The sequence below is a fragment of the Oryzias latipes genome, chromosome 19 (assembly GCF_053564925.1).
Source record: "Oryzias latipes strain Hd-rR chromosome 19, Olatipes_Hd-rR_3.1".
Taxonomy (NCBI): domain Eukaryota; kingdom Metazoa; phylum Chordata; class Actinopteri; order Beloniformes; family Adrianichthyidae; genus Oryzias; species Oryzias latipes.
In genome coordinates this window covers 22,052,572-22,070,790 of record NC_136255.1, presented here as the reverse complement: position 1 = coordinate 22,070,790, position 18,219 = coordinate 22,052,572, and the positions used below count along the sequence as shown (strand labels likewise).

The 18,219-nt window shown below is 39.3% G+C and overlaps 1 protein-coding gene across 1 annotated transcript; it reads left to right on the top strand.

The window, feature by feature from the left end:
- Positions 1 to 367: 367 nt before the first annotated feature.
- On the top strand, positions 368 to 17,758 carry tdrd1 (tudor domain containing 1; the record flags this gene model as incomplete). Its single annotated transcript, NM_001122929.2, is given in 25 exon segments — positions 368 to 394; positions 1,024 to 1,185; positions 1,300 to 1,334; positions 1,407 to 1,467; positions 3,183 to 3,297; positions 3,435 to 3,477; positions 3,590 to 3,664; positions 3,768 to 3,947; positions 4,047 to 4,190; positions 4,349 to 4,514; positions 4,601 to 4,690; positions 6,194 to 6,370; positions 7,301 to 7,408; positions 7,574 to 7,744; positions 7,876 to 8,127; positions 9,822 to 9,953; positions 10,049 to 10,156; positions 11,181 to 11,348; positions 11,502 to 11,834; positions 11,922 to 12,038; positions 12,124 to 12,249; positions 13,650 to 13,817; positions 13,899 to 14,282; positions 17,416 to 17,459; positions 17,541 to 17,758. Coding segments are annotated over 24 exon segments (3,402 nt in total). The 5' UTR covers positions 368 to 394; positions 1,024 to 1,037.
- Positions 17,759 to 18,219: the final 461 nt, after the last annotated feature.

The window sequence follows — 18,219 nt, the reverse complement described above, 5'->3', positions numbered from 1 at the left end:
CATTTCTTTTATAATAAATATATTTAATTAACGAAAAACATCTGCAAGCATTTATTAAAATGTTTTAATAAAAAAAATCACTTTTTGTTTGAAATATAATTAATGAGAGAATATTCTTAGATTGCTATTGTTATTACTGTTTTAAATAAAATTATTCTTTTTTGCATGTAATTTAGTTATTAAATGACTACATTTTATGTAAATAATGTTTTAATAGTTATAAAACAAAGTGAATAAAATTAAATTAACAAATGATAATAATTTTTAAAAGTATGTCGTAAACATGCTTTTTCCGTTAATTTCTTCTTCTACTCCTTTTTTTTGGTGTCCGCGTGACTCATTTCACACCTGCGCATTTGTTCCTCCATTTTGCCTAACAGAGCAGCACGTGCAGGTGGGAACGACACAGCAATACAACATTACATTAAATAATACTGTATTATTATTTTTTAAAAATTAGGATTACACTGAACACGACGCCATAAGAATTGGTCTATTCGTCGTGAAATATTTGCTGTTTTATATGTAGGTAGCAAACCGAATGAGCTAGCTAGCTAAGCTTGTTATTAAAATAAATGTTTTAATATTAGCTAATACTTTTTTAATAGCTATACAACAAAGTGATTAAAAGTAAAAATAACAAATGATACTAATTTTTAAATAGCATAGTTTGTCATTAACATACTTTTCCCGTCGATAATTTCTTCTACTTGTTGGTGTCCACATGACGTGTCATGGCACCTGTACATAACATTTATGCTTCCATTTTCCTCACATTCTTGAACAGAAATGGCACGTGCAGGTAGGAACGACACAGCAATACAACATTACATTAGATAATAATTATAATTAATAAATAAGATTACCTGAGCACGACTGTATAAGAATAAGCATGCATGTCGTGAAATATTAAGGTAATGAGCTAGCTAGCTAGCTTTTCATTAAAATAGATGTTTTTGCTGGAACTTAAGACTAAAGATAAAAAATATTGCAATTATCTCTGAATTTAAATTTTTGTTTTAGTCACAACTTCCGAAATGAACGAGCTGCGTATGCCGAACTTGGTTCGACCCAATCGGCCTTTGAGAGAACCCGCATCCAGGCCCTTGACTCCTTCAAGGTTTCCCGTTCCTAGCCAGCCAGATGCCGCATATACAGGCTCTGCAGCAGGGTCCACTGGACTTGGTAAGACCCCCCACCAATTTATTCATTTAGATTAATTTTAGTAAGTTAGGGTTAACATTAACTTCAGAATAATGAGGGGAGATGCGTAACTACATCTGGAAATGTCTTTCTTAGGCTCTCCTGGACCAGCCAACATGGATGGCAGTACAGTAAGTTCACTGTCTTTGTGTGTTTATGATAAAGTGAAATGTCTTCTAATTATTATTTTTTTCTCTTTTCAGTCTTTTGGATTGGTCCAGCCTGCACCGACTGCACGCTTTTGCCACTACTGTGGCCAACAAGGTAAAAAACGATTATATTTTTTCTGTACAGCAGTTTGCAAATAAGGGTACTTTTGTCATGTTTATTTGCTTGTTTTTCCCCCAAGAATATTAAAATTATAATAAGTCTTGCTTTTTAACTACTTGGCACAGAATTCATGAAATTTAAGTCTACAGTTATAATATCTATTAATTTCACAATCCTAATTTCAATTTCTTTGTTTGCATTTTTATTGTTTTTTTATGTAGTGTAATTTTTTTCTTTGATAAACATAGATTTTTGGTAAGGTAAATATATCTTTTATAAATTAATTTGAATAGGCACTTAAAAGACAAAGCTGCTTTGTGCTGGTTTTGGGTTACCTAACTAAACTGAACTCATTTGAAATTGCTTTGAGACTCTTTTGTTGATGTGCACAAAAATAAGAAAGATGTCAAATTCCAGGACTAGAGGGTCAGTGTTCCAAATTTTTTCCAACTTACTTGCCGTTGTAACAGGGGTGTCAAACAGATGGCCCATAGGCCGTACCCGGCCATCCAGATGGTTCAATCCGGCCCTCCCATAAAGAGTAAAAATTATAAGGATGGTTAAAATAAATACATAAAAGCACATTTTTAGTCCATTCCTTTGACGGAGTTGTCATGCGCAGATCACCAATGTGTAAATAGTTAAATATGCTCCCTCCTCCAGAAAAAATGTCCCGTTTCAACATAAAACAACAAAGATGAATGAAAACAATCTGTGATGTTAGCATTAGAGCATTAGAAATGCCGAAAGGTGCTCCTCCTCAGACGGAAGCATCACACAGACTTTGAGATCTTGGTTTCACGGAGGAAGAAAGGATTGTAGTGAACAGTTGCAGGGATACTGATGTCTTCATGAATGGGCTGCAGAGATCCTGTAAGTCACCAATCAATAAATAAAGCATTAATAAATCGTAAAAAAAACAAATGAGCTTCCAAACATTAGTAACGTTATCAATAAACATTCAGCTCACCTGTTCAATAGAGTTTAGCCGGTCTGCTCTGCTGCTGCTCAGCGTTCACTTGCTGCTCTGTATGCTTACTTTCACTTTAATCTTAGAAATCTTCGGGGGGGTTTTCTTGTAAATTTACGACTTTAAATCTCGTAATTTTACTTGCATCTCATTATGTTTTGCACACTTGAATGACAGTGAAAAGTGTTGCTGCTGCACAGGATTTGAACTCTGAAATGGATGGCCGGGTTAAGTTTCAGGAGAGAAAGGGTGTTTAACTCCAAATTCTTGCTATGTTTGCAAGTTTAATTTAGTTGAACTTTTAATTGATTTGCACATTTTAGGCAGGGAGTTTCATATTTTTAAAATTTTTAGATTTTATTTGAGATCCATTGGCGTCTGTGAATGAATAGATTAGTGATTAGGCTACTATGTTGGTTGAGGCCTTTTTTCCAACAAGGAAAAAGCGAAGCTACAGATAACAAGCTGAGCATAGGTTATTTTGCTTTTATGTTACTGGTCCGGCCCACTTAAGATCAGACGGGTTGAATGTGGCCCCTGAACCAAAATGAGTTTGCGTTAACGTTTCTTATGGGCAAAACACTCCTGATCCAGGTAATCGGGTAGGGTTGGCTGTCTGAAAAAGACAAAGAAATAAAAACAGCCTGCTCTCGAGGCCTGGAGTCTGACACCCATGGCTTTTAGTGGTATGGAAAAGAGTCCACTATTGCTGTCAGCTCATTTCATGGGTGTTTGTTAGGGATTTTTCGATGTAAAGGCTGTAAGAAGACCCCATATTGCTCCGTGGATTGTCAGAGAGAAGACTGGAAGGCCCACCGCCATATGTGCAAGTCTTTTGATCCAGAGACTGTAGGGTAAGTCCAGGGTAACACCGGCACTTAGGGTTGTATAAATTACACTTTTTTTTAAATTGCAATGAAAATTTGAATGATATTTCACTGCGTAAAATGAAAAAATACACATTGTCTTTTTTTTAAATTTTATTTTGAAGAGAAAACATGAAAGAAAGTCCAGATTCAGATAATGTGAGAGAGGTAAGTGTGGTTTTAACTGTGTACATTTTTAAATATCATGTTTATAACTGGAACAGTCTAAAAGATGAAAACACTTTACATCTAATAATTTCTTTGCTTAATAATATCCCAGGACTCGCTCAACATTCAGAGAATCTATTTGAAGGACTTGAATGCTACTAAATACACTAAAGGAGCAGAAATCCAGGTATAACATTCCCAGTTTGTGTCTGTTTTATTTTTTGATAAAAATGTATTTTTTGTTGTTAATTGTCCATTTACAGTGTTAGTCATCTAATCTGCTCTTTTAGGGTGCTGTTGTTGAGTTCAACAGCCCTGGAAGGTTCTTCTTTCTTCCTGAAGACCCTAAGGTGATGGAAGCTCTAATGAGCATTACAGCAGAGCTTCAAAAAAAACCCAGCTCCACTGTGGGGACACCTTATGTACCGTGTGTTGGGGAAGTTTGCTCAGTTCAGTTCTCCTCTGATTTGGTGAGAACAGACTCTCATTATAAACCAGAATGTCTGGATCCATTGTGTATTATTTGTCAAAATGTGGCCTCACTCCTTGTTTCCGTGTGTGATGCCTAGAATTGGTACAGAGGTCTCATTCAGACTTTGGCTGCTGATCAAAAGACAGCTCATGTTCTTTACATCGATTATGGAAATGCAGAAAATGTCCCAGTGGAAAGGATCAAACCCCTGAATATTGCCACTAAGCCATATTGCCCCTGTGTGAGTACACACCCACAAAAGACTAAATCTTTTGCCTTTAAGCTTTCCCAGCAAATGATTGATGTCAGGGTCGAATCGCAATGTCAATAAAAAATGGTGTAACGATTGGTAAAATTGACATCTTTATTTGTTTGGCAAATTTTCTAAACTTTTTACAGGCTATGGAGTGTCAGATTGCTGGTGTTGTGCCAATAGTTGACAGCTGGTCGACGGAGTGCTGTATGACCGTGAGACAGCTGCTGGGTGGCAAAACTCTGACCATCAAGCTGGTGGACACACTGAAGAATGGCCGTGTCCATACAGTGGACATCCAGCTTTCCATAGGTTGGTGAAACAAATACGTTTAGGCCTTTGATATGTATGGGAGTTCATGTCGATGACTCATAACATAAAGTCTAAATCTGTCTCAGGAAAACAACTGAGTACGTTCCTCCTTGAGCAAGGATATGCTTTTGCAGAAGCAGCAGCTGTCGGTTCTGCACCAGCAAAGAAAGACCCAAGTAAGCTAACACAATAGCTATGTGAAGAGCTAAAGTAAAGAAAGAAAAGCTACAATAAAATTGTTCAGTTACAAAGAAAAGTGACGGAGAACCATTGAATTTTGTCTTTTGAGCTGAACTCCATTATCTAATCTTGAAGTAAATTTACTTGAACTCCAGTCTCCACGTTTTAAAATGCAGCCATTAAAGAGGCAACGTTTTCTGCATGAAGTCATTTTAAAACATGTTGGCGAGCAAAGAGTAGAAGAGGAAGCAGAAAGAGGCAAAGATCAGTAAGAATGAAGTGAAGAAGAGTGGAAAGACGCTCCAGACAACATACCTGTGGAGGTATGCAAGTATTTAGGAGCGGTGGAGGTAGTTTTGACTGGATTGTTTGACAAGAAATCCGGAGAGTGAGTCTGAGGAAAGGAGAACAATAGTTCTGGTTCCTGGTTTTAAAGAAGGGAGACGTGCAGGCTCAAGGAAACTATGGAGGAATAAAGCTGATGAGTCACAATGAAGTTATTGGAAAGAGGAAAGGAAGCTAGACTGTCAGAAGTGAGCATTTCTCAGCAACGGAGTGATTTAACGACTAAAAAAAAACCCACTGATGCAATATTTGGTTATCTGGAGAAGAATAGAGAAGCTCAGAAGGAGCCACATTGTGCTTTGTACATCTAGAGCAGGGGTGCCCAAATCCAGGCCTCGAGACCCGGCCTCCTGCTGGTTCTCCAGAAATCCTGCCTTATCTGCTGTTGATTGTCTGGTGTGTTTAGCTAATAAGGAGCTTCAATGGGAGGTTGGTTGGAACACATGTAGGACACCCGCCCTCAAGACCTGGATTTGGGCACCCCTGATCTAGAGAGTCAGGACAGTCAGTCAGGATGAAGTCTGGAGTACCAGGGAAGTATGTTGGAGTTATTCAAGATGTGTATAAGAGTTGGAAGACGATGGTGAGATGTTTTCTAGGTGTGACAGAGGAGTTTAATGTGGAGGCGGGTCTACTACAAGGATCAGCTTGTTTCTGTAGTGATTGATGGACAGACTGACAGATGCGGTTAGATAGGAATCTCTGTGGAACATGTTTGCAGATGACGTTGTGATGTGCAGTGAGAGCAGGGAGCAGTTGGAGGAACATCTAAAGAGGAGGAGGTTGGTTCTGAAAGGAAGAAAAATGAAGGTCAGCAGGACCAAGACAGAGTATTGGTGTGTAAATGAGAGGAACTCTACTGGAACGGTGAGGTTACAGGGAGCAAAGGACTTTTAAGTTCTTAGGGTCATCAGTCCAGAACAAGAGAGAATGTGGGATAGAGGTGAGTGCAACTGCAACAGGGGAACAGCTCATGTTAGAGGCTTAGGAAGACCAAAGTGGATGGAAACATGAGGGTGGGTGATGCGAGTATGAAGGATGCAGAGAGAACAGCTGAAAGACAAGCTAGGAAAAACAAACGCGTATTAATAAAATAGCTTAGAGTGGTTTTTGTCTCTAAAATTGAGTGCTCCAATACCTGATCTCCCTCTTAGGTGCCCTACTGGAAGCATCTATGGAAAACTTCAAGCGTTGCTGTGAGGGGAAAGACATCAATGAATGGGCTCAACCCCCTGAGCCACTCACACTGACCATTGGAGACCGCTTCTCTGTTGTGGTCAGTCATTTCCAGTCACCCACCGACTTTATTGTGCAAAAGGTGGAAAATGCTGGTAAGGAAAATGTGATATTTGTGATACATATTTAACGGGCCGCTTTAACATATTCTTGTGGTATTTTTCTGATGAGGACATATAAGAAAGAAAATTAAGCTTAATATCACATTTTTGAGTATTTCTTTTTGAAGTTGTTGTGAATCAGAAGCAGACAAAAGAATTCAGATTAAAAAATATATTCGGCTGTGAATCGCAAATTTATCGTCCCGATATCAAGCTGTGCAATATGCATATCACAAAAGATGGCAAAAATTGCAATAAATGGTTACTATAAATGTGCTAAAACGATCTTATGGCAGCTAGAAGTATTTAGCGAATCAAATAAATCCATTTATGCATTTGACCCAATCAGATGAAGCCCTTTTATGTTAAATGCTCACCTCCCATGCAGACTAGTTGCATTTGGAGAATAATTTAACGTATGTTGAATCTTATTTAAATTAAACTGCAGTGAAATGAAAATTGTTTTTGGTAGTTTTTGCTATTTGTTCATATATCGCAAGTTATATCGTCATCACATTATTGATCGTATAGAGTTTTCCTCATATCGTGCAGCCCTAAAAAAATAATTTAAGTATATAATATGCTAGGCAGGCCTCAAGCTCCCGGGTCTGCAAATAGATCCATCTTTGTTTTCCTCGTCTGAACTGGGTGTGGATCAAGAGTGTTTTGAAGGACAGCTTTCATATTGACCACCATTTTTTGTTGCACTGGTAATGTTAGTTTGGGGGTGTAAGAGGTTCTAAGCTAGTGGGAGAGCGTGTGAACAGATGGATGATGGGAAATGAGGGCGGGTTTGCTCTTTGGCAAAGGTTCCGCCCACAACTCGGAGCCGAATATCTTATGAACTCCTGCCGCTCTGCAGAAACCGCCCTAGAAGTTACCTGGTTTTTCATACCTGAATCAGTCAGAAATTCCTTTCTGCAGGAGTGATCCAGGATCTGCAGCTGAAGCTGAGGGAGCACTGCTCCGGGGTTGAAACCCAACAGGATTTCAGACCAGCTCCAGGCACCGTTTGTTGCGCTCAGTTCTCAGGTACAACTCTGTGGGCGAAAACGTCTGTTTTGCATTGTTAGTACCCGTAGTGTAGTCTGAGAAAAAGTATTAAACAACTAAACGAGTGGCAAACCAAAAAGCTGAGATTTTTAAACAGTTAAATTACTAAATAATATTGTTTTTTTCCCCCCACTGTTTCTGCAGAGGACAAGCAATGGTACAGAGCACAAGTTCTGGCTTATTCCACAGAGAAGAGCGTCTGTGTTGGATACATTGACTTTGGTAATTCTGAGGAGGTGGACTTGAACCACCTGAGACCCATCAGCCCTGCTCTACTGGCTCTTCCAAAGCAGGCAATCTCCTGTATCCTTGCAGGTAATTTTTTTTGGAGAACCAGTCACTATTTATTTTTGTTGTTTCCAGAAACTCAAAGACCCTCCCTCTTTAAATAAAATAATTTATAAAATCCTATTTCTACTAAAAAAAATTCTGTTTGTCTTTGCTAGGAGTCCAGCCTGTTGAGGACAGCTGGTCAGAGGAATGCATTTCAACCATGCTGCGAATGATAGCAAACAAAACGGTGAACGTAGAGATCCAGAGTGCCCACAAGGGAAAGGCGCTAGTGGCGATTATCGAAGGAGAAGGTTACTCTGAAATCAACGTGGCTGAGCTGCTGATTTCTGCAAACTACGCGGCTCCTGCTGACTCAAACACTCTTCAACAAACCGAAGAGACCACTGCTTCTGCAGAACCACCCGGTGGGATGTGTATGAAGTTCCTGCTTACTGTTGGACAGCTTTATAGTTCAGTCTGATCTATTCTTATAGGTTTCATTTGAGGTTTGTAGGTCAGTGAATTAATTTTTTAAATTTTTTTTTTTATAGGAGATGTAGAATTCCACTTTACACCAGTAGATCATGAAAAACTCTGTCAGATAAATGTGCATGTAAAAAAACCCCACATTGGAGGTCAAATAATAATAATATAGGGTTTAAAATCAATTGACACCGTTGGTAGTGTTAAAGAATAATAATAAAGTTGGTAGTGTCAAAAAATAATAATGTCACTCAAATAAAACCAAAAGACAAAAATGCAGGCTAAAAAATGTGAGCATCAAACAAATGAATCCGACGATAGAGGACATATATTAAGAAAATTGAGCTTAAAATTGTACTCCTGACGATATCTTTATTCACGTTATTAAGAATCGGGCAGTCAAAGTATTGTTTAAAAAGGAATGTAGTAAATGTGCTGGGCGGGCCACAAACTCCCAGCTCTGCTCCATTCTGATGCATCCACATGTTCAGAGGGGAATTTCTAATAACTCTGAAGAGACTGCGTTCTAGAAAACTAATGGCATAATGGGAATGATTTTAAAATAGAATCTTTATTTATATAAGACCTTTCAGGATAAAAAAGTGCTTCAAAGTAAAAGTCACAAAACAGAATTAGGAAAAAGCTATTTTAAAAATGTGTTTTTAGCTGCTTTTCAAAAGAAAACATTGAGTCTGCAGATCTGAGGCTTAGATGAAGGAAGTTCCGGAGGGATGGAGCCACTGCTGCAAAGACTCTGTCACCTTTAGTTTTTAACCGGGGGCTCTTAACAGCAAGCAAACCCGGGTCCCATGACCTCAGGTACCTTCTGGGAGTGGAACTAGGTCATTTCTAGAGACCGGTGCTTGGTTGTTGAGAGCTCTGTATGTTAAAACCTGGATTCTAAAATAACTCAAAAGATGATTGGAATGGATCTTTATCATGAAGGGACTGCGGCTCGGAAAGCAGGGCTTTAGAGGAAGGCTCAGATATGTGAATTGATCAAAACACTGCGGTTGGGGTTTTGTGATCAATTAACATTATATTACACCTAAAAGCTCAGAAAGTTGACTTTGTATGATCTAGGCCATTTAAATTTGCTCAAAAGATGATCTGCAATGAATTATTGAACCTAGTTCCATAAAATGAATGTAATACAAAAAGCATTACGTAATAGAACAATTTAAAATCCAAATGTAAAAAACTGTACCAGGAAATCAATAAAAAATACCAAAAGTGGTAGATTTTAGCCAAGGCAAAGAGATGGGTCCCAGTTTAGCTTTAAAAAGCAAAAAGCTCTCAAGTTCTCAAGGAGGTTGTTTCACAGCCGAGTAATAAAACAAAGCTCTAATATGACTTTGTTCCAACTTTTGGATCAGTCATCACTCGAGTCAAAGAGCAATTTTAAATCTAGAAAGACCAAAACTATTTAGACTCTTAAAAACTAAAGAAAACTCTTAAAATTAAAAAATTAAAGCTGATGTCAAGATTTCCTTGCCCTATTTGGCTTTTACATTTATTTTTGTAGAATTGTCCATCAGGTTTTTCTTTTTCAGGTCAAGCTTTTGCAGGACATATAATATATATAGTCTGATTTTCTTTATCTTTATCCTAAAGATGCTGTTTTCTAAATCCACAGCATCTCCTCCTGTGTGTGAACCTCTGGTTTGGTCTTGTGTTGAGCTTCCCAGTGATGGCCAGACAGTGGTGCTGTCCACTAGTGCTGTGACGAGCCCTGCAGAGTTCTACTGCTGTGTCGGCCCTACCACTGGTATTTTGGTGACCCTATAATTGCAAAATGACCCGTTAAAGCTGGAGTTTTTTTAACCAATTGTCAGGTCTGTAATGAGAACAATTCTCTGTTAGATCATCAGGTGTTGATGGAGCTTGGGGTTCAGTTGAAGCAGCATTGTCAGTCTGACTCCACATACTTCGTGCCGAAGGTTGGAGAGCCCTGCTGCGTCAAATTTTCAGGTGAGCCTATCCATGGCGGAGATGATAAATGCCGTCAGTTTTAAATCTATAAGTTATGGGTCATAAATGTAGATTTTAACACCAAAACGACTCATTCTGATAAATTGTGATTTTAGTATTTTTACCATAAAGTGGACCATATATTAAGGAATTGAAACTTAAAATTCAAATTGAGTGTCTTCAACAGTTGTGAATCAGGAGCACACAAAAAATGCTTTTTGTATTTGTGACGCATAAAATATGATGGACGGGCCACAAGCGGCTAGATCCTTATAAGTATTCGTTTTTCCTGTTTGACCTCAAACCTGCACGACTGGGTAGCTCCATTATTGCTCGCCATTTTTGTTGTCCCACCCACGACTCGGAGGTGAAATTCTCATGACAGCCCGTCTGCAAAAACTACGTCCTAGAAAGTGAGTTTTATTTTTTATTTTTGGCTAAAAACAACATAATCTTGATTAAAAGATCACTGGGAACGCTTTGAAAAGAGAAAAAAAGATCAGGGAGGGACTTTAAGCTCATTTAAAAATAATCTACAGACACCTGGGTAATGATTGAACAAAATATCCTTTTCTTCCTCCATAATTGTTGGGATACAGTGTTCCGTCACTATATTGCAGTTCATCTTTTGTGGCTTTGTGCATTTTTCAGTGTAATCATTTTTTTAACAGTGCTCTGTATCCTGATTGGCTGCAGACCTCACCAATCAGTCTCCTCCGTGTCGTGTCTTCTGTACAGAATGTGTTCAGTTTGCCTAACTAAAATACATTTTCAATAGTGGGCAGATTTTTTTTTTTACATTTTATAAAACTGGACTCATTTTTTGACAAGCTTATTTAAACAAGAGAGAAAGCAGTGAAAATGCTGATGTCTGTCTGAGAAAGGTGTATGAAGTGTGTAGTTGGGGGTTAAAACCATCTGTAATCCTACCTTGTCTTCTGAGGAGTATTTTTAGCAGGTAACTCCTGCGATAAACGAGGGAACACTGTAATGGGTTGCCCATTGAGTTCTGTGTTCTTCACAGGTGACGGGAAATGGTACCGAGCCATGGTGAAGGAACTGTTGGGAGATGTGGTGAAAGTGAACTTTGTGGACTTTGGTCATAACATGATTGTAGGCAAAGGCTGCCTCCGTTCGATTACACCCAAACTCCTGAAACTTCCTTTTCAAGCCGTTCGCTGCTGGCTTGCAGGTAAACGACCTGTAGTTTCTCATTAGAATAATCAGATTTTTGTCCATAAGTGCCATGGCACAGTACAAGTCTTTTCCAAATCAAGGTTAAAAAGCTTTTTTGAAAGAAAGCGTTTGATCAAAGCAGCTTCTTCTCATCTGTGTGTGGATTCAGGTGTGAAGCCCGCAGGATCAGAGTGGAGCAGTGAAGCCCTGCTTTGGTTTCAGAACCTGGTGGACGGTGCGCAGCTTTTGGCGCGGGTCGTCTCCGTCTCCCAGCAGGGGTACGGCGTGGAGCTGGAGAGCGGAGGGCAAAGTGTGGCAGCTGCCCTGGTTTCCCAGCAGTTTGCCAAACCCTCTGGAAACTTGAGCAAGGATCCAGTGAGGAGCCCCACGACCAAACAAGAGGATCTAAGAGGGGGAGATCAGAGCCAGGCATTGACTCCAGCAAGTAATGACACACAAGCTGTTTGTGAGGATGGAAAAAGTGAAGAGGAGCCTTCAGAGGGTAATCTACAGTTTTTAAGTCTTCAAAACAAAATGCTTATGCGGTAATTTGAAGCTTAATGTTTTTTAACAAAAATTCCACTTTCAGTTGCAACTTTCTCATCGGCTTGGAAGACGGCAGAATTGCCTCTGAATGAGACCTTTCAGCCCTGCGTTGCAGCGGTCATCAATCCCACCCTGTTCTACCTGCTTCATCCCATCCAAAGTGAGAAGGAGCTCTTTCAGATATTTTCTAAATAAAAAATGAAAGTCCCAGATTGTTCTTCCTAATTCTGTGTTTGTGTTTGAAGACGTGGATCAACAGAAGCTTCAGGAGGTGATGTTGGAGCTGGCTCTTCACTGCAGCAACTATCAGAGCTCGTCATCTGTGGACACCAGACCTGTTCCTGGAGCTGCCTGCTGTGCGCAGTTCTCTGGTAAGTGGACACAAAGAGGAGAAGTTACTCTGTAGTCTGCATGGGTCAGGAACACTGATCAATATTAAAGTAATGGTTCAATCACGAGAGTACAAAAAAACAATCATTTTATAAGTTTCCTGTCTGAGGCCACAAACCTCCAAACAAAATTTAAGCTGCCAAAAAAAACCGACATAAAATGTTCTGATTTTTGGAGAGGAATCAGCTGCTTCAAAACTGGATTTTTGAGAAATCCCGGTAATTTATCACTCAACAGCTTTTTATGGTAAATGGCGTATCCTTGTATAGCTTTTCTACCGTCTTTGAAGGCCCAAAGCCCCGTACAGTCAGTCCCATTCACACACTGATGCTGCCAAACCCTGGGGCCAACTTGCCACCAGAGGCAAGATGGGGGTCACTGCCATGGATGGACACTTCTCACACCACCAATTTATTGTGGTGATCCGTTCATATTATGCCGACCTCTAGTAGTGCATTTATCTGGAATAATAAGGCTGAAATATAAAGCGCTGATCATAATGGGAACAGATGAATCGATCAATCCTTGACCGGGCTACAACATCCGGTTTGTTTAACTTATCAGTCCCGTGATCGGGCATCGGGGCATCCCTAGTAGAAACTACAATTGTCGTGCCACAAGCTCCGTACTCTGCTCCATTCTGATGCATCCGCTTGTAGACGTCTTTGTTTTTCTCGTCTGAGCTGGCATCTGGCTCAGAACTCTACGGCTGGATAGCTCCGGTATTGTTCACTGTTTTTGCTGCACTAGCAATGTCAGGTTGGGACTGTGAGGTAGCGGGAGAGCGTTAAAGCATGGGTGATGGGAAGTGTGGGTGGGGTTGTTCCGTTCCCACGATTCTAATGAACACTGGCAGCTTTACGGAAACTGCAGAAAACAGGTTTTTTTTTTTTAAATTGGCTAAAAATGGCATAATCCTAACCAAAAGACAACTAGGAACGCTATGAAAATGGATTAAAAGATAATGGAAGTGGGACTTTTAAACATCATTAGAGAGCAAACCAGCTGATCCCTCTGCCTTTACCAACAAATATAGTGAGTGACTAGCTTTTCTTTTTATGTTTTAATTGATCTGGAAATGTATGAGACCCCACCTGCAGTCCTTTGCTTTGCACACCATACCTGGTTATTTCATGTCTGTGAATGTGCATAATTACACTGTGTAGCAGAGCGGAGGAGCTTCTCCAAACACAGTATTCAAGTAGGAGATTCTAGTCCTGCTTGCATTCCACAGCCTGCCTAACTACAGGGTCGCTTTAATGGAGATTTCTGCACTGATGCTTCAGCCGCTGAAAGATTAGTTTGCATTTTATTTATGCGTGTTGTCTTTGTTGGTTATTTCACTAAAAAAACAACACTGTTGTCTTTATCTTCTCTCCAGTGGACAAGATTTGGTACCGTGCCATCATTTTGGAAGTTGGTGAAGCTGAGATGAGTGTTGTCTATGCCGACTACGGTAACTCTGAGAAAGTCCCCGTTTCCCAAATCTTGCCGATTCCCACGCGTCTGTTGCAGCTTCCTTTTAAGATCATTCGCTGCACACTCGCTGGTAAGGCAATGTCAAGTGTTCCAAGCTGCACATTTTGCTCCTTCAAGCTTTAAATGCCTGTTTTGATGGTTTGATTGCTAGGAAATGAGCATTTTCCAGTGGAATGGCCACCTCAAGTGCAGCAGGTGTTTCGGTCCGAGCTATTGAACGTCATGGCAACCGTGCAGTCCTTCGACGGCTCTGCTAACGTGCTCTCCCTGGCATTGCCCCCTGAGAGGGGTGGGAGGAACCTTGCCGCCGTGATCCAGGAGATGCTGCATGTCCACCGTAAGGGCAGCCCTCTTCCAGACGCCTCTCAGACGCCTGGCAGCGATGCAACAGAACCGAGCTGCATCAAGCTCGGGTCGACAACTGCATCCCCAGACGAGCCAGAAGATGCAGCTGAGCCTGCTGATGCAGTAACCAACACCCAGGAGTCGACGCCCCAGGAGCAGAAGGAAATGGATCAGGCTACATCTGTCCATGGTTGGTATACGTCAGGGGTCTGCAACTTACAACGCCGTAGGAACCATTCAGGTCGATTTCTCACAGACTAAAACCCAGTAGAAGCCACAAAGTCTTAATTCAATCTTTAGAAAAATAAGACACTGATTTATATTTAGGTTATTGTTACTATTATAATTGATATAAATGAACTATTGTTTTTTTTGTTCCCTCATTTATCTCTGAGAATACGTTCCAACAATAACCTGCGATAGGTGAACTCCCCCAAGTAGGATTATCGATGTTTTAAGACTATTAAACTCCTCACAACACACTTTTGTCAGACGGACACAAACATTCTCACACCTTTCTCTCTCGTTTAAACTCGTAAATTCAACCCTTTATAGAAAAAGAACTCCAGTTTCATAGAATGAAAACAAAGACCTGCTCGTGATGAAGATTCATGTAAGTCTGTCGAGGTTCATGTGCAGCGTCTCTGTACGGAAGAGACTGACAAGATCAACAACCAGTCACAACGCAGAACACTAGTCCATCAAAGCAGCGAGACCGCGAAAGCTGATCTGTGATACAGAGAGGGAACATTTGAAATGAAACATAAACTTAAAGAGAAAATTGCCTTTTGTTCTAAATTTTTTATGGTCTAACTTTTGACAAATGCTCATATGACTTCCTTTCAAAATAAAAGACACTGTCACACAGGATCATCTCAATACATCAAAAGCAGTAGTAGGTTATGTAATTTCAGCAGCAAAACCTTTTGTGGCGGATCTCAGCCAGAAATTCACATATCTAACAAACTAAAATGAAAGCAGAGCTAATTAAGTGACCCGTACTGTTTTCTTTAAAATCTTTGAATTTGTTCCAAAACAAAAAATGTCCCTAATAATCCAATGCACCTTAGGTATAAATCCTCACTGTGCTTACTGACCTCACATTGATTTTCTGTAGTAAATGGTGCCTTTTTTAACTGTTAAACTTTTGAAGCCGAACAGCTTGATGGGTTGTTGGAGCATTATGGGTACTGTAGTCAGAGTGACGATTTATTGGTGAGCTAATTTATTTATTTAATTTTTAAAATAAACTTATTTACCTTAAACCAAAGATAACAAGGGGGTGCAGACCCCTTTTAAGGCTTTATTATCTATTTTACTTTATTCCACCTCAACAAAACTAGTTATAGGAATTTTAATTGAGGTCAAAAGATCAGTTTGAAAAATTAAGAGTTTTGACTCAAAATGAAAGTTTTTTAATCGGAAGATCCAGTGGAGCAGAGGAAGTTATGAAAATGCATCCAGTGCTAACGGTTTGTATGCGATAAAACACATGTCAAACTCAAACCCGAGATCATATCAAATGTGCATTAGAGCTGGCCCGGGATGTATACTGTACCACTAATACTACAAATCCCACAATGCTTTGCTAGTTTCTTGGGGCGTAGTCAAAACCAGCAAGCACTCCTTTTTTCTGTTGACAGTCACTGACAGCCGTGCTCCAGTCACATCGGGCAAATTTAATTTCACCATCCACAAAAATGGCCAAACAAAAGATGGACAACAGGAGCTTTCAGAGAGATAGATTATCTGTTCACGAATATGAAAGACAGACCTGTTTGTCTTGTGTGCTGAGCTACCGTGGCTGAAAGAAGATAACATAGGAGACACTATATACAGTGATGAAAGTCTTCCGGGAATTCCCGGAAATCCGGGTTTTTGAGCAAACCGAACGTACTTTCCGGGAAATAAAGACCTGATCTCTACGGACAAATCGCTTTCCGGATTAAAAAATGGTCTGAAATCAGCTAATTTTAGCTTTATTTTCTATATTTCTCCGCAGATCGCTTCCTCTATGGTCGTGGCCATCTCTCGTCTTCCCGGCCTAATTGACCAATGACGGGACGTTTTAGTTGCTTTCGGATGCGTCGACGGGTCTGATTGGCTCTGTCAGCCCCACGTGGTCAGCGTGACTTGCTTCCCTAGAGACCAAAACTGGCGGACCCACGCTAAACTTTCACAAACACATCTGAAGAGTTTGCGATCAAATTTATGTTAAAATAATGGCGGGCATCGTCATTATTGAGCGTGGTCACGACCTCAGTTGTGAGAAGACGATAAAAAACAAATTGAAGTGGTCTTGGCTGGAAAAAAAAGATTTTTAAGGTAGTGTAGGTCAAATACTTTTTTGTGTAAAATAATCTCAAAACCACATTTTGAAATAATTTCAATTTTAGTTTTGAGTTTCAGTTTTTATTTTGAATACGTTTCTTTATCTAATTTATTAGTATTTCCTAATTACCATGATTTAGTTCAGTATAGTTAACATTAATTATAAGTATTTGATGGTTTGGACCCGCACTCCCTTAAAAAATAATGTTTACAATGTTTAGTTTAGTTTGTATGTTTGTTTTGATATTTCCCAGATTACTTAGTATTGGTGTTAAAGAATTGATGTATTATGTTATAGAATTATAGTTTAAAGCAGATCCCATATTTTGATGTAATTATAGTTTGAGAAAACAGTGCAAGTGGATGTTGTACATCAGTCATTTCTAAAGCAGAAATAATGTATAAATAACTGAGGTATTTTCATAGAATATCATAGTTACTGGTGTTCTTTTTGCCATTTGGGGCTTTGATGTTACTATATTTTAGCAATTGTATGTTTTCCAGCTTTAAGGAAAAGCGTAGATTGTAGGATTGTGTTACTTTGAGCAATTTTCCAAATTCTTTTTTGGGACCAGCAAGTCCTTAATGGAGAGTCAAACTAGGGGTTTGAATGACAAATCATGATGCTCCAATTAGTCTTAGTTTCTTGATAAAGAAGTGAATAACTAGTTGCCAGAATGCATCTAAGACCACGTATTTTTCCAAAATTTCGCTCTGTGCCCGCCATATCGCTCAAAGAAAAGTTCAGGGATTTTTTCCATGCCTGACTTTCATCACTGTATATGAAAAGGTTAAACATTACATATCAGTTGCAGTAAATTTCTCAATAAATATTGAGTGGCCTGTGACTTCACTTCACTTCACGGCTTAATTTTGGCCCACTGTGAATTTAAGTTAGACACCCCTGCGCTAAAACAGCTCAGATCTGTTCTGAAAACTTCATGGCTTTGCTGTGTCGATGCGTTTTAGTACTTACTGTGTTTGAACTCTAGATCTTCAAGGCCCCGGCTGCTGCTGTCAGAGCCTGAAGAAGCAGGTCAGAGCTGTGATTTGGATCAGAAAGTCTCAAAGACTTTTATTTATTTTTTAATATTTCCTTTTTACTTGTCCTCCACAGATGGACAGACTGGAGAAGATGGTTCAGCTGCTGTTAAGTCTTCAAGCAGAAGGATGAGAGGAGTAAATTAAAAAAAAGAGCATGTTCAGCCTCAGTTCTCCTTCTGTGTTGAGATGTTCACTATTCTGAAAGTTTTTTTCAAGTCCCATCTTCTAACCAGTCAGCTTGTAAATGTTCGGTGTGTTTGGGTTCAATATAAAACAACTCTTGTGTTAAAAGACTTGTACTTTATTTTCTGACGGTGATTTTAAAAAGCACATTCACAGGGCTGGCATAAATTTAAAAAATACATATAGAAAACAGATTTTTTATATATGAACTTTGATTAGGATTTTGTTTAAACATGAGTCAGTGTGAGAGGCTTTGGTTTTGATACCAACCTCCAGTGGTCATTAGGTGAACTGCAACACTTACTTTTATATGGAAACCAAGTTGGGGTGAGCAAACATTTAAAATGCGCATACACAAATATATATATACTATAAAAAAAATGGGTAAGCACAAGGCACCAACGTAAAATAATAGATTTGATCAAATACAGTACAGTAGTTTTCTTGAGTTTGAAATACACTTAAGACACTTAGAATATTCAGAAAAATATACTAAAAAGGCTTTTTTTTCCCATTTACATAAAGTGTTTGCATAACATAAGATTGACATCAGAAACCTCTGGGTTCAG